This window comes from Leopardus geoffroyi, chromosome D3 (genome assembly GCF_018350155.1).
Source record: "Leopardus geoffroyi isolate Oge1 chromosome D3, O.geoffroyi_Oge1_pat1.0, whole genome shotgun sequence".
NCBI lineage: Eukaryota > Metazoa > Chordata > Mammalia > Carnivora > Felidae > Leopardus > Leopardus geoffroyi.
The window spans coordinates 79,379,466-79,397,333 of NC_059339.1; the positions used below are offsets into that span (position 1 = coordinate 79,379,466).

At 43.5% G+C, this 17,868-nt stretch overlaps 1 protein-coding gene and 1 long non-coding RNA gene across 6 annotated transcripts in view; one reads left to right on the forward strand and one right to left on the reverse strand.

Moving 5' to 3' along the window:
• Positions 1–11,704, reverse strand: part of LOC123588494 — a 208,119-nt gene extending 196,415 nt beyond the window's left edge. Inside the window, exon 1 of the long non-coding RNA XR_006707880.1 lies at positions 11,618–11,704. This is a non-coding gene — a long non-coding RNA (uncharacterized LOC123588494). The remainder of the gene's footprint in view (positions 1–11,617) is intronic.
• CDH20 (cadherin 20) overlaps positions 1–13,278 on the forward strand; it is a 210,829-nt gene extending 197,551 nt beyond the window's left edge. For 3 of the 5 annotated variants that reach the window (XM_045459569.1, XM_045459567.1, XM_045459568.1), the window contains 3 exons: positions 2,188–2,305; positions 6,972–7,223; positions 11,703–13,278. In XM_045459569.1, the coding sequence (XP_045315525.1) occupies positions 2,188–2,305; positions 6,972–7,223; positions 11,703–12,208 (876 nt within the window). In that variant the 3' untranslated portion in view covers positions 12,209–13,278. Of the gene's footprint in view, positions 1–2,187; positions 2,306–3,645; positions 4,312–6,971; positions 7,224–10,903; positions 11,254–11,702 lie in introns of those variants that run through there. The other 2 variants (XM_045459570.1, XM_045459571.1) reach the window with 2 other exon arrangements.
• Positions 13,279–17,868: the final 4,590 nt, after the last annotated feature.

A 17,868-nucleotide genomic window follows, 5' to 3' on the forward strand; every position in this document is an offset into this window, starting at 1 on the left:
GTCAGCTGTGTGTCCGCCGAGGCGGGATATGTGCTTTCCTCCTCACAAGCAGCCAGGAAGGAGGCCCACAAAGAAATCAGACAACATGCCTGATGCTGGCTAAAGGCAGAATGAAACCAGCTAAGCAGAATACTGCATGGCAAGTGGGGCTGAGAAGGAAATCTGACCTGTCAGGATAGCGGAGGGCAGGAGAGCAGGCCCCTATGTTCCCAATTGCTACCGATAACCAAATTTGCCACCAAAGAAATTTAGCCTCCAGAAACTAAGCCAGCAAGGCAGTGTCTTTGCTCACTCATTCTTTACAAGCCCAATCATGAACCAGTCCTATATCTCAGGGCCCTCATCTCACCAATATAGTTATGATTTCACAGGTCAGATATTCTGAAATGATTTACCCAACTATGTTTGCCAAGTTATATATAATCAACCATTTATAACATTCAGTAAGAGGTATGTTTTGTTAAAAAAGAGAGAGACAGAGATTCTGTCTTTATGTGTTTGGCACTGTGGGAAAGATGGAAAATACAGGATTTGTCTCAGTAGGGATAGGGTGGTAGGGTGGCCCTCATATGTGAGCAGAACTGACACTAGGCTATGCCATGGGGCAAGTTCATCTCTCAGTGCTCAATCAACCTCTCTCCTTTATGCAACTCCATTCCTTCAACCTTTAGGTTCAAAAGAGGCCAGCTGCCAGTTGCGTTTGCAGGAGGCGTATCCGAAAGCGGAGTTCTGGTATAAGATGTTTATTAAGGAATGCCCTTGGGACCAATGCCTGTAGAAGAGGACGACTTTGCAGGACTAGGCAAAATGAGAAGTCCAGCTGTGATGCAGACCCACTAACAAGGCTTGCATGACTTCAAAGAGCTCTAGAACTAGTTTGCCCAAGTTTAGATGGGATGGTCAGGCTTTTACACTACTACATCAGTCATTTGCCGTGGGCTTCCCTGGAAGGATGTGGTAAGTGTGGGTAGGTGACTCTCAGCAAATGAGACAATCCTCAAAGAGACTGACAAATCTGGGGCATCAAATCCTTCACTGAAGGGGGATCTGAACAATGCAGTGTCCACCAGAAGGCCCCCAGCTGGGAGCCTCCCTCTCTTGTTATTTAACCTTCGGTATACTGAGGGGTAGCATTACCTCCCTTAATTTACAGAGGAAGAAATATAGACTAATAAGCAAGCCGACCTGGGCCCGCCAACTGACCCTTGATGCTCTGGTTTCTACCCTGGCAGAGAAGCATAACCCGTTTTAAACAGCAGGAAGGTCAAGTCTACAGGTTTAGGCCCAAGACAGGTGGGAGGTATCTGTGGCATTGGTTGGTAGAGGAAACACATAGGAAGGTGACCATCCATTCAACACTTTTTCTATATCCCTCCCAGTTGGCCTGCTGCTTTTTCAATCGCATATTCTGCATTGCTTTCTTTAGTAGCTTTTTTTTACCATGGCCTTTATAACCCTCCTAGCAACCTACTACTTTCAAAAGCACTATGGAAAAGGCAAAGTTTAGGCCAAAGAGCTCAAAAGAAAGCCATCCCTTCTTTTGTTCTCCTCACCCCCAAACCCTGCTTCTGACGCCAGTCTGTTCCACATATCCCACCCGAGATCTTGGGCTCTCCACGTTTCCTAGCTCCCCTTCCAGCCAACCAAAAGCAACTGCCCTGTGACCCATCCCCTCCCAGCTGTGTTCCATTAACCTGACACAGTAGATGTTCACGTGTCTATTTCTCTTCTAGGTATTGGTCATTTTTCAATAGAGGCTTCTCAAAGATAGCAATTTGACCCCGAAATATTAACCCAAATGGTGAGGTTAAGTAGGTGAAGTAGAAGAATGGAAAACAGAAACAAGCAGGGCCTTGTGGCATCTGCCCACAGTGTTCTTATCCAGTCTTCTCTTTAGACTGCTTAAAAACACTGGTGTTGGTGTGAGAATTTGTTATGCTGATGCCTAACCCCTGAAGTATTCAGGTAACTTTCACCATGTGCCAAATATGTACTCAGGCCCAATAATAAAGACCAAAATTCAATCTTGAGTGGTGTGATGCCATGGAGAGTTTCCAGGTAAGTTTTAGGATGCCTTTCTCATCAGGTAAAACAATCCACTATTGGATTTTAGGGTTTGGGATCTCACGGGGTCCTGACGATTTTTCTTCTGACTCTGACTCACATGATTCCATGTCACCCCCTCAGCTGATCCAGACAGTGAGTGCCGTGGACCTAGACGACCCACACAGTGGTCAGCACTTCTACTACAGCTTGGCTCCCGAGGCTGCTAACAACCCCAACTTCACCATTCGGGACAACCAAGGTAACCAGGTGGATAGGTGGCCACCAATGCTCTTCTAGCTTGGGCTGGAGACTTCTGTTTACTCTACCATGCAAACAGTGTCACGCCAAAGGTCACCTGCTCTTTAGCAGCAGCAAAGACATGAATGCTCATTTGCAGTGTCTTTTAAAGTTTTGTTTCAAAACATCAAAGAAAAAAGAATGTCCTCTGCTGATTCTGAAACTTTCAGTTAGTTGACAAATGTCTGAGAGCTGCCTCTGTGTGAGACACTGTGCCAGGCACACAGGCAAAAGCCTTCCTTCTTTCCCACAGATAACAGCCATGTGTGTATGTTCTATAACTATGGGGGAAATCTGAGAAAGATAGAAATTGAACTAGACAAAGAGAGAAACCTGAGGGAACATGTCTGGGCAAGCATCAAAGGGGATGACGGTAAAGAGCTCCCAGAACAAAAGGGAGACAAAGCCTAAGATAACAAAGGACAAATATAGGATCACAAAGAGTAGTCTGAGCACTGACACAACTTTATTACTTTAGAATGGTTTAAAAAGAAAGAGTCAGGTGGGGTTTCCTATTCTAGAAACCATTCCCCACTACAACTTAGCTGGAATGGAATTCTAGACCCCTCTTTTCCAGTAAGCACTCTGATCAGCTAGGAAATTTGTAAACCTAGCACATTCTTCATCGGGCACAGGTAGGAAAAGGAGGAGCTTCTGCTCTCCAGCCAGATGATTTTCAAAGGAGATCAGAAAAAAAATTTTTTAATTGTCAAGTGAACTCCTTCTGTTACTAACTCTGCTACTTTCTGTCTGACCTTCCGGAGAGAGAGCGTCACTTCTCTGGGCTCTACTAGCCTCATTTTTATTCCAATTATAAAATATTGTCACTGTATAACAATCTAAACAAAGGATAACAAAAAGTCATGACTAGGCCTGCCTGGTCTTAGTCTCAAACACCAATTATTTGAGACTTAAAGTATTAATTCCACCCCCCATCATATTCTGCCATTAAAACTTAAGACTATTAAACCTGTTTTCTTTTACGTGGAAAATGTTCCTCCAAGTCTTTCCTTTAACCTTCTACATGTTATCATAAAATCACTCTAACAATTCTGGAAGGAAGGGTAATATAAATCATAACAACAGAAGTACTACAATTAAACATCCCAACATTTTTATTGGATCAAAGTTTGAAGTATTCCTTTATCTGCTTCACAGGGAAATCCTTCCTACAAAAAGTGATTTTAGCCCCCTTAGGACTGGTTTTACAGCGGAAACCCTGGGGTCGGGAGGATGATACATTATACTGTTTCTCCAAATTTTCAGTGAAATGTCACTCTGTTCTTTCACACTATTTGTCAGATTCAGTACGGAAACAATATGCAGCAAAATGCTGCAACTTTCTTAAAGATGACTTTGGACGCCAATTCATGGAGCCAATACTTTAAAAAGAAAAGCCACTAGAGCATGATGACTATAAAAGAAATGACTCATTACTTGGAAGGTTTTCCAAAATGAAAATCAGCACATCTTCAATAGAAAGAACGAACTCTTAAAATTTCCTCATAACAATTATCCCATGAGTACCTTTTACTAAGGCTCATGAAAAATTGAACATCTGATTTGGTGGATCCGCTGTCAGGACTCCAACTCTCGTGCCCTACACATGATATCCTTTTATAAACACAACAAGGCACTACCTCAAGTAGCACCTTTTTAATCCCCAAAGCATTATTAAGAGGACTGTGTGTGTATAACAATTTGCAGTTTCAAACGTATTTTCCCATACTTTGATTTATTTGATATTTTTAATAATCTTCTAAGGTTTCAAGGAAGTTACTAATCCCTCCCTCCGATTCTCATTGTCTCATTTGATAGATAAGAAAGCAAATGGCCCAAGATTAGAAACCGAGTAGGCTAAATGTATTTCACTGGTGTGAAGTGTATTTTCCTGGAGTCAGAGAAAGACAGAAATCTTATGTTTTTACTCGTATGTGGAACTTGAGAAACTTAACCGAAGACCATGGAGGAAGGGAAGGGGAAAAAATAGTTACAGACAGAGAGAGAGGGAGGTAAACCATGAGAGACTCTTAAATACAGAGAACAAACTAAGAGTTGATGGGGGGATGGGGGAAGAGGGAAAAATCGATGATGGGCATTGAAGAGGGCCCTTGTTGGGATGAGCACCGAGTGTTGTACGTAAGCGATGAATCATGGGAATCTACCCCAAAACCAAGACCACACTGTATACACTATATGTCAGCCAACTTGACAATAAATTATGTTACAAACAAAATAATAAAGTAAGTAAGCATTTAGAGTAGAACTAGAATTTGGGAACGGTTTCAGAAAAAAAAATGTTTTGTGTCACCTTGGAAACAAATATTGCTTCCAAATGGGTTACTAAAGCCCTAATTATCATGTTCAACAAAATCTTCACAAGTGGCTACTATATGCCAGACCCCTTCTAAGACTAGACTTAGCAACACAATGCTCTGATCTTTTTTATTTAACTGTAAATAATTCTAAGATCAAGAAACATGTTGTGTAAGTAGGCATGATATAATACTTTTATGAAATTCATCTCTGGTCAAGCTTTCTACAAGTCTTACAACCTAGCCTTGATTAAATTGAAAAATAAAAAATAAAACAGCACTCTGTCTGAAAAAAACTTGGTTTCTGGAAACATAAAATTAACACTGTGAAAAAGAATTAATAATACTTAGCTACAAAATCTGGACAAACAGAAAAGGAGGTGGGCTGTAGAGTACACAGAGATACTAATTAATCCTCAGGTTGGCAACGAGTTGCTACATTCCTCCACTGAGAAGGAAATAAAAGAGGAAAGGGGCCTGTACCAAAGCAGGGAAGGGATTTCCACTGGCTGGATAATTTTCTAGAGTTAGTATCACTAAACTAAATTAGTAGTTACACGGCACAATAAAAGAAATGTTTACGTGGAGTCAGAGAGACCAGAGTTCAAATCCCAGCTCTGCTACTAAGTAACTTTGAACAAATTATATAATCTCTCTAGGCCTTAACCCATCCACTGTAAAAGGGTCAGCTTATCACTATCTCATCAAATGTGAAAATTAAATGAGATACTGCGTATAAAGACTAAGTATTTGCACATGAGCACTCAGTAAGCTGTAACTGCTACCATGAAAAGGCAGGGCAAGGAGGAAGTGAAAGAGCTAACGAAGGATAATGTGTTCATCAGGATAGGCTAGCCTATGCTGCAGCAACAAATGACACCAAACCTTCAGTGGCTTAACACAACTAAAGTTAATTTCTTGCTCACATGAGGCTGATCGTGGGTGTGAGCGACGAGGACAGCTGTCCACGTAGCTCAGTGTCCCAGGCTGCCTGGATCTCCACCTTAAACGTTCTTGCATAACGCCACGCCAAGGCAAGAGAACAGAGACACACATACCACCTGCTACGTGCTTCTGCCTGGAAGTGACAGGAATCACTTTCGCCCATTTATCGTTATCAAAAGCAAATCCGGTAGACGTGCCAAAATTTAAGAGGGTAGAAAAATATAATCCTTCATTATGTCCAAGAAGGGAAAGAGAACCAGAAATATTGGTATTAATAATGTTCACTTTGGTCAGGCTCTCAGAAGTTTTTGTGTAGTTCTAGACTCTTCCCGGTGAAATGTAAAACACATCCAGAGGACCATGCACGTCGATATTAGCTTTGAGAGTCACTGCCTACATGTCCTACCACATCTCTCAAACTTTTCTACTGAAAATGATCTGAACTTTGCAAAAAAAGACATGACTTACGATGCAAACCCACTCGAGGAAACGTGAAAACACAGATTAAAAAAATAAAAGATCCCAAAACACTACATTAGGCAAATATAAATATAAATACACACACTCACACACACCACCTTTGTGGAAACACATCAAATAATTTTCTAATCCCCTTTAAAACTGGAGGAGAAAAACTAATATTGCTGACCAGGTACGAATTTTCACCACATTCATATTGTGTAAACTCTCAGACCACCAAGAAGGGGGGAGATAACAGGGTGTATCAATCATGTGATTAGGGGATTTCAAGTAAGCTTCTGCTAAATGAGCAGGTTCTTCAGAAAGCACAGGAGGAGGTGGTGACTGCGTTTCAGAGACATAAAAGAAAATAGCAGAAGACGTGAATTCCAGCCAAAATGGCAAAAATAAGCAATCTGCCACAGCCAAGAAGGCTCGTCAGCGTTCTTTTCCTGGAGGCACGAAGCAGCCCTGTGGCCTTGGAAACCTGCTGAGCGGGAACAAACAGGGATCACAAGTGGCCAATGGTTGTTCATTTACATCAAGCTTTCACAGGAACATTCAGTTAGATCTGAAGTCTAACAGTTCGCCCTGGGCACTTTATGTCACAAAGGGTAAAACAGACTCTCAAAAAGGGTTTCTCTCCTAGGCCTCAGGGTTTTGCCTAGAAGCAAGCAAAAATCCAATGTGTCTGAATTCAAATGCTGATCCACATGAACCAGGAGTGGCTGCAGCTAAATGCCTCCAGGAAATGTGTGACCATCCCTCTCTGCCCGTCCCACATCCCATCCCTGCGCTCTTGGCTTTCCTCAACCCAAGAAGTTAATTCACTCGTCGGTTCTTCCATTTTCTTCTTTCCTCCCATTATCCCTCTCCCCATTTTTCAATCCTGGAATCCCTGTCTTTCAGATAACACTGCCCGGATTCTCACCAGGAGGTCTGGCTTCCGGCAGCAGGAGCAGAGTGTGTTCTACCTGCCCATCCTGATAGCAGACAGCGGGCAGCCGGTACTGAGCAGCACGGGCACGCTGACCATCCAGGTGTGCGGCTGTGACGACGACGGCCATGTCCTGTCCTGCAGCCCTGAGGCCTACATGCTCCCGGTCAGTTTGAGCCGGGGCGCCCTCATCGCCATCCTGGCCTGCATCTTCGTCCTCCTAGGTGAGCAAGCGGCTCCCTTCTATTCTGGGGGGTCCCGCAAGTGCCTACTTCGCCATCACTCTAACACAGCTGTTCAGACCCGGGCTTCTACACCAGGCTTGGTGAAAAGGTGACAGAGGGAGGCCAGGGAAAAAAGAAAGAAACCAAAGATAGTCCCTTCCTTCAAGGAACGCGTGGCTTCTTTGGCCGGATCAAAGCACATCTGTTTCGGGGCGCCTGGGTGGCGCAGTCGGTTAAGCGTCCGACTTCAGCCAGGTCACGATCTCGCGGTCCGTGAGTTCGAGCCCCGCGTCAGGCTCTGGGCTGATGGCTCAGAGCCTGGAGCCTGTTTCCGATTCTGTGTCTCCCTCTCTCTCTGCCCCTCCCCTGTTCATGCTCTGTCTCTCTCTGTCCCAAAAATAAATAAACGTTGAAAAAAAAATTAAAAAAAAAAAAAAAAAAAAAAGCACATCTGTTTCTCTGGCATCTACTCTGGGCCAGGATACCTTTCCATGTGCTGGGATTGATAAAACACACACGTCTGTCTTCACAAAGCTTACTTCAGAACAAAGCAAGCTCATTTTGACACCACAAAATCAACATGACAATTTGGGGCGGGATACAAGAAACCCCTCTTTTAACCCCTTCATTTCAAATAAATAGGAGCTAAATCACAAAAGGATAGTGACGGGCCCAAGGCCAATTGTCAGAGGCAGAGCCAGAAGTGAAATGCAGCCCAACCCTGCACTGTGTATCTCTGTATCTGAACCGTAAAGGCTCTTCTCCTAAATGTTCATTCTCAACTTTGGAGGCGGTGTTACAGAGAAGAGGGACAGGGCATCCTGAGGGGACAGGAGACAAGGGTAGGTGTCATTTTAAACAAAGTGGTCAGGGGCACCTGGATGGCTCAGTCTGTTAAGCGTCAGACTCTTGACTTCAGCTCAGGTCAGGATCTCACGGTTCATGGGTTCGAGTTCCACACGGCGGTCTGCGCTGACAGCACAGAGCCTGCTGGGGATTCTCTCTCTCCCTCTCTCTGCTCCTCCCCCCCACACACATGCTCTCTCTCTCTCTCTCTCTCTCTCTCTCTCCTTCTCAAAACAAATAAACTTCAAACAAGGTGGTCAGGGCGGGCCTCACTGTAAAGGAGACCTTTGAGCGGAGACCTGAAAGAAGTGACAGAGAGAACCCCATGGGCCTCTGGGAGAACAAGCTCTCCGGGGGCATCAGCACCCCTCCGAGGCACCGCGGCCATCTAAGGGGGAGCAGAGACTACACAGGGCCCACGGGGCCGGTGTGCCACTGCTGCTGAAATAAAGATGCAATGACGGGCTAGTGGGAGAGCACCAGCGAGACAGAACCCTTTATTCCTCCTCTCAAATCGTACAGTGAGGCTGCTACCCACCTCCCTTGCGTATCGGGCGACTGGAGCAATTCTTTTTCAACTCAACACTCAAAAACAAACAACAAAACACCTAAACTAACTCTGGAAACCACAAAAGCATCTGAACATATATCCCAACTCTTCTGATTGAATTACTTCATTGCACACATGTTTTGCTTAGAAAAAAAGCAGACACAGAAGAGAGTAATATTACTCAACGTGAAAGAACTCCTAGCGTTCTATGAGGAAAAAGAGTACAGCCCTGCGGATTTAAGCGAGAATAGACATTCAGAAATCCACATAACCCCTTGATCCCAGGTTTACCTATACACCACGAGACTGAGTCAGACCAGAGAAAGAAGGTTCTACGGCAAAATATCAGCACCTGTTTGAATTTCTAGGTCAGTCTATGGAATATGCTTCTCACAAAACATTTACAAATACAACATGTGGTTTGATTGTGTTGTTTTAGTTCAGTGCTATATGAAGGGAGAAGTAATATAAATAACTAACCTTTCTAAGTCCTCAGATCCCTGGATCAGAGAGAACTGTTTGGTTTCTGCTCCCTGTCTGCATTGACAAATAACACCTTCCTGCAATTCCTTGGTTGTCCGTAAGATGGCATTGGGAGTCCTTGAGTGCAGAACAGGATACACTACAAGAGGCCTTTGAAGGAACTTGCTCCTAGGAGAAATTTCCAAACTGGCTGTCCCTACTTCTATGTTTGGAAAATGTCTGCATTATAAGTTCACGCTTGCCCACAAAGAGTAGAAAAAGCCATCATTACGGAAAGACTGATCTCAAAAGACTGGCACAGAGAGGCTCCCAAGCTAGAAATGGTGTGCAAGGAGCAATTTATATTGTGCTTCCCAAGCCCATTATGCCTTACCTTTTCAATTGTACGGAATAAATAGACAGCTTTCAGGAGCTAAACTGAGCAGAGCTATGCAACTTTATTTACAACCCTCACAGTTTTAGGCACTCTTATTTCTAAGAATGCACATCCTAAATTAAATATAATTCATAAAACTGAGTAAGATTCAATTGCAGTGGATCTGTCAACAAAATACACTTTGTGGACAATTAAATAAATATAATTTTGACTTTACAGGATTTTTTTTCACGTCTCCAGTATGTATCTACTTCCTAGAAAATCTCATAGGCCCTTTGGACTGTGCCTATAATACTTAAAGAAAAAAACACCCCTAGAACGGACTCTCTTCTGTCCGGGAAGCCTTTCAGTTGAATAGGACCATGTTTCCCAGAATCTGATTTTCAGGGCATTATCCAATACTTGTTATTTAAATCAGATTACCTAAAAAATAAGATATTTGACCTTATTTTGTAAGATATATGTAAGATTTCTGTACAACAAATACAAGATGGACCAGGTCTATAAGCTGCCTAATTCTCTATCTTCAGAATTCTTTCCAGAAGATATTCAAAGACTTTTCTAATTTTGCTTCCTAACATTTTCTAAACTACCACACTAGCATCCCAATGTAATCTATGTGAAGGTTTTCCAGGCCCCTAGGAAGAATTACTTGGCCCTGCTTCTGTATTCTCTTTGCAACACTTAGAACCCTCTGATAGGCCCTATCACTGCCTGACTTGCATTAACCATCAGTGCCCACAACCTCCTTAGATTACAAGTTTTAAGAGCAAAAATCATCAGTGTTGTTTCTCTTTTGCTTTGCACAGTGCCTAAAACAATATTTGAGTTTAGTAACCGTTTACTGAACCCCACAAACAGAGCAGGTTCACACAGAATCCCATTCATCCAGCCTGCATCCATCCAGATCACACCCCAGCCTCCCACACCCAGTTTAAGCCCCTACTTGTTTAGGGGCTTGTTAGTCCACTTCTCTGAAATCACACAATCCCGTAGTCCATGAGCTATATTCCGGCACACACAGAAAACACACGAGAATATATCATTGTTTCCTGGGTGTGCATTCTGTCACCCAAGCTATTTGGGAAAATATTAGGTACGAACATTATTAAATGCAATTTACAGAAAGCACCTTCTACATTCAAATTTTTTAAATCGTTACTGTGAATTTTTTTGTCAGTTCATAATCATACTGGGCATACAACCAAATTCCACTTTTGTCCCCCTTGGTAAACTGCAGTTTTATTTTGCAATGTTGTCAAGCTGTTACTGTTCACAAGCTGCAACAAAGCGTATCAGGGGAAAAAAAAAAAAAATCAATAGCAGTTCTACCGCTAAAACCTCAACACACTTCCTGGAAAACATTTTCAGTCACAGAGATAAACAGTTCAATGGGATTATCTCTCTCTCCCCTTTAAACCCCAGGGAACACATCCTGGAAAAAAATACATTTGTTGGGATAAAATTTTATCCAAATCTGCAAGGGCACATCTAACAATGTGGTGCTTCTTTGAGAACATGATGAATTATATAAAATGTCACTGCTCATTCCCTCCCTTCCACGAACATCACTGGAGCCAGAGTCCCCACCACCGCCTTAATGGAAGGCTTGTCTGAAGAATCAGAGTTTATTGGAAAACGGCCGTCACTTACACTTGTTTTTTGAAAGAGGTATAAAAAGACTAAGACTTGGATTCATACTTAGCCTATGTCTACATGCATACGTATTAGTGTATGATATTTACACAGCAGGATCCTATTTACATACTAATGTTTAAAAAAAAAAAAAACCCGTATTCCACCTACATAATAAGATTTCCACGTTATAATAGAGAAATGTATACTGTCCTGATCCCTGGCATAGGTTCTATGGCGGGCCACAAGGCTCTGTGCTTGGTTAATGGGATTGTATTTTGGGTGGCTGGCTGGACACATACCCCCACACAATTTCGAAGCAATAAGCTAATGCAACGAGACTTTATATACAACTTCTCCTAAGTGGGCCGCTTGGAAAAAATAGAAGGCTTCGTGTGCCTACACAACCTGCCCTACAGAACGGGTGAGAACGAGGCCGACCCTGTGGTTTAACGTATCCAAACGCGGTCCCTGAGCTCACAGCCCAAAGAACTCTCCCGGTACCTGTGGTCAATCATGAATATTTCAAGTCACGGCACACACAGCCAGGTCTCCCGGGTAAATATCCTGTCGTCTTTGTTTCCGGCAGTGCTGGTGCTGCTCATTTTGTCCATGAGGAGGCACCGGAAACAGCCGTACATCATCGACGACGAGGAGAACATCCACGAGAACATCGTCCGCTACGACGACGAGGGCGGCGGCGAGGAAGACACCGAGGCCTTCGACATCGCGGCCATGTGGAACCCGCGGGAGGCGCAGGGGGGAGGCGCCCCCAAGACGCGGCAGGACATGCTGCCCGAGATCGAGAGCCTCTCCCGCTACGTGCCTCAGACGTGCGCCGTGAGCAGCACGGTCCACAGCTACGTGCTGGCCAAGCTCTACGAGGCCGACATGGACCTGTGGGCCCCGCCCTTCGACTCCCTCCAGACGTACATGTTCGAGGGGGACGGCTCCGTGGCCGGATCGCTGAGCTCCCTGCAGTCGGCCACGTCGGACTCGGAGCAGAGCTTCGACTTCCTGACGGACTGGGGGCCCCGCTTCCGGAAGCTGGCGGAGCTCTACGGGGCGTCGGAGGGGCCCGCGCCCCTGTGGTGACGGAGGCCGGGAGGCAGGCGCGCGTCCAAACCCAGACGTTCTCGGCGGACGCTCGCCGTGGGCGCCGCCAACCGCACGAGCAATACTGTGCTGGAGAGCGAGAAGGGGGTGAGCGGCGAAGAGAGCTCTCTCTGGATCAGCTTTACTTGGTTACCTTAAGTTAAGTAATCAAAAGGAAACACAGGAAGAGGGGGGCAGTAACTCCAATTACCTTTCTTTTCTTTTTCCTTTTTTCATTTCAATTTTTGTGACACTGTCTGCCAGGGCTTGGAGCCCAAGGTTAAGTTCTGGCGAGCTTGGCTTTTCTCTGCCACGCGCCAAGGCCTTGGTCCCTTGGCCACCGCTAAGAGTTTCTGGTCTTACATACACAGGTGGCGAGTGAAAGAAAGTCTGACTCCTCATATCCTTTTCTTTGTCTTTCTTCCTCCCTTTAAAAAAAAAAAAAAATCTTCTTTTATTCTCCATTTAAGAGTTTTGCTGGCTCATCAAACCGCACAAACCAACCCACACAAAAGAACACTGAAAACTTGTTATTCGGTGAAATTAACCTACTTGTCCTGGGATGGATGGCATTTCTTTTAACCCTTTTGAGACAAGGTTAAGGCGAATCGGCCTTGCATGATGGGTGGGTGGGGGATGGGAGAAGGAAGAGGCATTGACTTTGTGCTCAAGTTTAACGGCTGAACCAAGAGTTGTTGGCATTAGGATGGCTCCAACTCCATCAAGTTAGAGTGCCCTGTTCTCTCGGCTCTTTAACGGTGCCCCTGCAAAATTGTTCAGAACGAAACCAGAAAATCTGCCTCTTTTGCACTGTAGATGTCTCTTCCATGTGCCAAATGTGAAGATTAGATGCTACAAATGAAAGCCAAATAAAAAGAAGTATCTGATAAAAGCATGGGTTAGAGGGCTTTCCTAATCTGTGTGAGGTCAATCCAAGGGATGTTTACATACTGTAGATAACCTACTTGAACAAAAATCAGTATTATAGAGAATAAATGGATGTAAGAAAATTACATGTATAAGTTTTGTATATTTGTTAATAATTTTGGTAATAAATATGATGTACTGCATCTCAGTACCCTAGCGCTTCTTTTAATAAAAGCTAAATAGAAGGGAAAGTCTATGGCACATTTGTTTAATTGCCGAGCCCAAAGGAGGCTTTGTGATCTTGACCTAGCCTCGGGTTCCTGGGGCTGGAGCTGATTCATAAGGCAAAGGCAGCAGCAAAGAAGTATGAGGCTATGCATCCCTTTTCAGTCACTGATCATATGAACGTTGTGGTTCCTACCGTTAAGCTTTTCATGAACACTCTTCATTCCCCCATCTCTGGAAAGAGTAAAGGATGATTTGGTAACATCAATGATACAATGGTGAATTTTGCCCGTATTTTTCATTTTGTGAGAGGGTTTTACACATAGCCACCAAGGAGGCACGCCACTATGCTTTTACCGCTGTTCTATTGGTAGATCAAACATATACAAATTAATGTGTGCAAATAGGTACAGCTCACCAACACTGGATGAGTTCACAGAAGGCTGGGACCATATTTTTATTCTTCTTTCTTTGCCCCGCAGTTGATTGTGAACAAAAGTGTTTTCTGTGGATCTTGTTTATAGAAATGGATATCAAATTTTAATGGGTATCAGAATCCTGGAACACTTGTTAAACAATAGCTTGTTGGGCCTTACCTCCTCCCTGCACCCCCCACCCCCGCCCCAGATTGGAATTTAGTTGATCTGGGGAAATTTGCATTTCTCACAAGTTTCTAGGTGGTGCCAATGCTGCTGGTCCAGAGATCACACTTTCAGAACCTATGGTGTATGGCCTCTCTCTCTCAAACATAAGAAGATTAGATTATCAGCCCACTTGCTCTGGAAGCCAACCCATCCATAAAATGGTGTGAATTTTTTTTCCGGTATAAAGAACAGTTTGGCAGAAATGTGTGAGAGGGCTGATGAGGGTCCAGGAGCCAGAAGGATGTGCTTTATTGTCTATTATATGGTACACTAATAACCAAGTAAATTTGCATCATCAGCCTTCAGCATACTAACCCCTTCTTCCCATGAAAGCTCTCATAATCCTCTATCGGGGTCAATGGTATAAAAATAAACAAAGTTAGCAAAGAAAGAAAGCATGAACTTGTGTTCAAACTAGGCTCTACAACATACCAGTTATTTGAATGTGGCCAAATTAACCCCTATATCATTTTTCCTTTCTGTCACTAGCCATGAGGATAATTGTGTGACTATTTCACTTTGTATTGCATGTGTTAAAAACTGAGAACAGCTGTTCTCCTAACCACAGGAGGTTATCATGCCCCACATCCTGCAAATGTGGTACCCATGATACTGGGCATGAAGTGATTAAACAATCTCCTGGAGCTTCTGGTCCCTGGGAGGATGTTTAATGGTGTGATACAGGAAGTGGGAGAGAAGCAAAGAATGAGAGATCCATTTCAGCTCACACTCTAAGCTGAAAAAGATTTTCCCTCCAAATGGGTTTTAAAATTCCCTTTCCACTGCCACAGTTTGCCACAAATGCTGGCCCCTCTGAAAAGAAAACATTATCACCACCAGACAGAATGCAGGATGTGATCAGGTTAGGCAAAAGAGCTGTAAAAATATCCAGCCATTTCTTTGTTAAAACGTAAAGGAGCTAGCCTATAATTTACACGTTGGGGGAAAACAGGAGCATCCGTAGAAATCCATTGATAAGACTGTCTGAAATTATTCTGGATCCAGAGCCCAAGCAGATAAAAATTATCAATGAATTTTCTGAATCAAAAACAGTAGAAAATCCCAACATAACAGATGGCAAAGACAAAGATGGAGTGGTTCACACAAGGAAGATTCTAGATCCTGAACACAAAATTCAGACAAGACAAGATCAGTGCAGGCACACTGATTACAGGTTGTTACTAGTTCACTAGTGATGCAGAACTAGACCTTGATGTCAGAATTCATAATATATTATTTATAGTCATGGGACTACATTAACATAGGATACACTTTACAAGTAGCTCTTGTTGCAGATGGACTTATTCTCAAGTCCATTTGTCATCTTTGTAACGGAGCTAAAGAACTCTAAATATTTTTATGCATAAATACCTGGATTTGGGAGGCTTTTGCCTGATTCTAAGGGTCAAGGTTCTGATCTAGGGAGTGGACAAAAGTACATCAAGGAATCCTTTTTAAAATTATCCGATAATGGGGCGCCTGGGTGGCTCGGTTGGGCGTTCAACTTCGGCTCAGGTCATGATCTTGCAGTTGGGGAGTTCGAACCCCTCATTGGGCTCTGTGCTGACAACTTGGAGCCTGGAGCCTGCTTCGGATTCTGTGTCTCCCTCTCTCTCTGCCCTCCCGCCTTGTGCTCTGTCTCTCTCTGACTCTCAAAAATAAATAAATGCAAAAAAGAAAAAAAATTTCAAAGTGTTCTACTAATGAGACATATCTGTCTCTTGTGATTCATGTTGTGCAAAAATCATGAGTACTAATTATAGTATGTGCAATTAACTGCAACATTAACCCCAAACAAAATTTTTCTTAAATCTTTATTTCAGAGACAAGAGACTTACAAATCCTACCGCATGTGTTTGGCCACATTTTTGGTTTTGAAAGGATTGTCAGGGGGCTGATGATGAAGGAGTTTCTTCCACTCCAATACTTGTGCTACTGTGGCCACTTTTCTGGTACCCATGATAATAAGGGCTACTTCCCATCCCAGAAAGCCTTAGACCACTTCTCAAGAGTATCAACTCTTGGGGTGCCTGGGTGACTCATTTGGTTAAGCAGCTGACCTCGGTTCCGGTCATCATCTCACAGTTAATGAGTTTCAGCGCCACATCGGGCTCTGCACTGATAGCTCAGATCCTGGAGCTGATTTCAGATTCTCTCTCTCTCTCTCTCTCTCTCTCTGTCTCTCCCCCTCCACTTCTCACACTCTGTCTCTCCCTGTCTCTCAAAAAAAAATGAATAAACAAAAAAAAATTAAAAAGAGCAGCAACTCTCAAAAGCCAGTAAAACTACTTTTCTAATTTTTCAGAAAAGCTGGATCCTAGCTCTCTTGTACTATTTCTATGGCTTCCCCTTCCATCCTAATAACTTATTTTGTGACCATTGCTGCATAAAAGGACATTCCAAACTTAGTGGTGTAAAAGGACAATGACTTTAGCATGCTTACAGATTCTGAGGGTTGGGAATTCAGGAAGAATCCATCAAGGACACCTCCTCTCTGCTCCACAATGTCAGGACCTTAGCTGGGGTGATCAGGGTCTGGGGGTGACTCATCCATCTCCTCCATATGTCTTGGGCTTGGTGCTGGCCATCCAGACCTGACAGAACTGGCAACTTGTTGCCTCCTCGTGGCTGCTTGGACTTCCCCACATCACAAGAACTAGATTCCGGGAGTGAACGTCACAAGAAAAGGCGGAAGCTGAATCATCTTTTATGACTTCGGAAGTCACATAACATTACTTCCAAAGTAGTCACAATCCTCCCCATATTGAAAATGAGGAAACCTAGATTCCACCTCTCAACGCAAAGAGTGTTAGAGCTACAGTGTAAGAAGAACCAATGTGCCCATTGTTGGACAATATGATCAACCACATTGTCTCTCCCCTTTTCTGCCTACCTCCTCCCTCTATTCCAGGAATCATTCTTGGTTCCATTCACCATTTCCTTTCTCTCTTCCACTCCTCCTTCTCTCCAAAGACTACATTCTTGTCCTATGGGTATATTATTCTTCTCTGAAATTCAGGTGTATCCCTGCCACACAGTACTTTCAGAAGTAAATTAATATTTCCAGAAAACAGGAAAATACCCAGCAAGCATGTGTGTGTGTGTGTCTATAGACACACACACACACATATATGTATGTATGACAAGCATATATTTTTATTGAGGTGTAATTAACATACAATAAACTACACATATTTAAGGTAGACAGTAAGGGTTTTTTGAGAGAGAGGGGCAGGGTGTACAAATGCATGCACACACACAACTGGAGAAGGGGCAGAAAGAGAAGAGAGAGAGAATCTTAAGCAGGCTCCTCGCCCAGTATGGAGTCCAAAACAGGTCTCAATCTTGAGAGCATGACCATGAGATCATGACCTGAGCCAAAAATCAAGGATCAGACACTTAACCAACTGAACCACACAGATGCCCCCAATTTGATAAGTTTTGACCAATATGTAGACCCATGAAGCCATTACCACAATCAATCGTGAAGCCAAATCACAATCAACTATATCTATCACCCCTAAATGTTTTCTCACACCCCTTTATGATACACCCTTTCCACACCTGCCTATCACCCCCAACTCCAAGCAACCACTGTTGTGCTTTCTATAGACTAGCTTGCATTTTCTAGAGTTTTATATAAATGAAATTATATAGTGTGTGCTTTTTCGTGTGTGGAGGTGGAGATCTGGATTCTTTCACTCAGCATTAGTTTGAGATTCATCCAGATCACTGTGTGTGTCAGTAGTCCATTGCTTTGTATTGCCAAGCAGTATTGTATTATAGATAGACTACAACTTGTTGGTCCATTCATCCGTCAGTCTGCTTGGGCTGCCCTAACAAAATACTGTAAACTGGGTGGCTTACACAACAGAAATTATTCTCACAGTTCTGGAATCTGGAATTACAAAATCATGGGTGCCA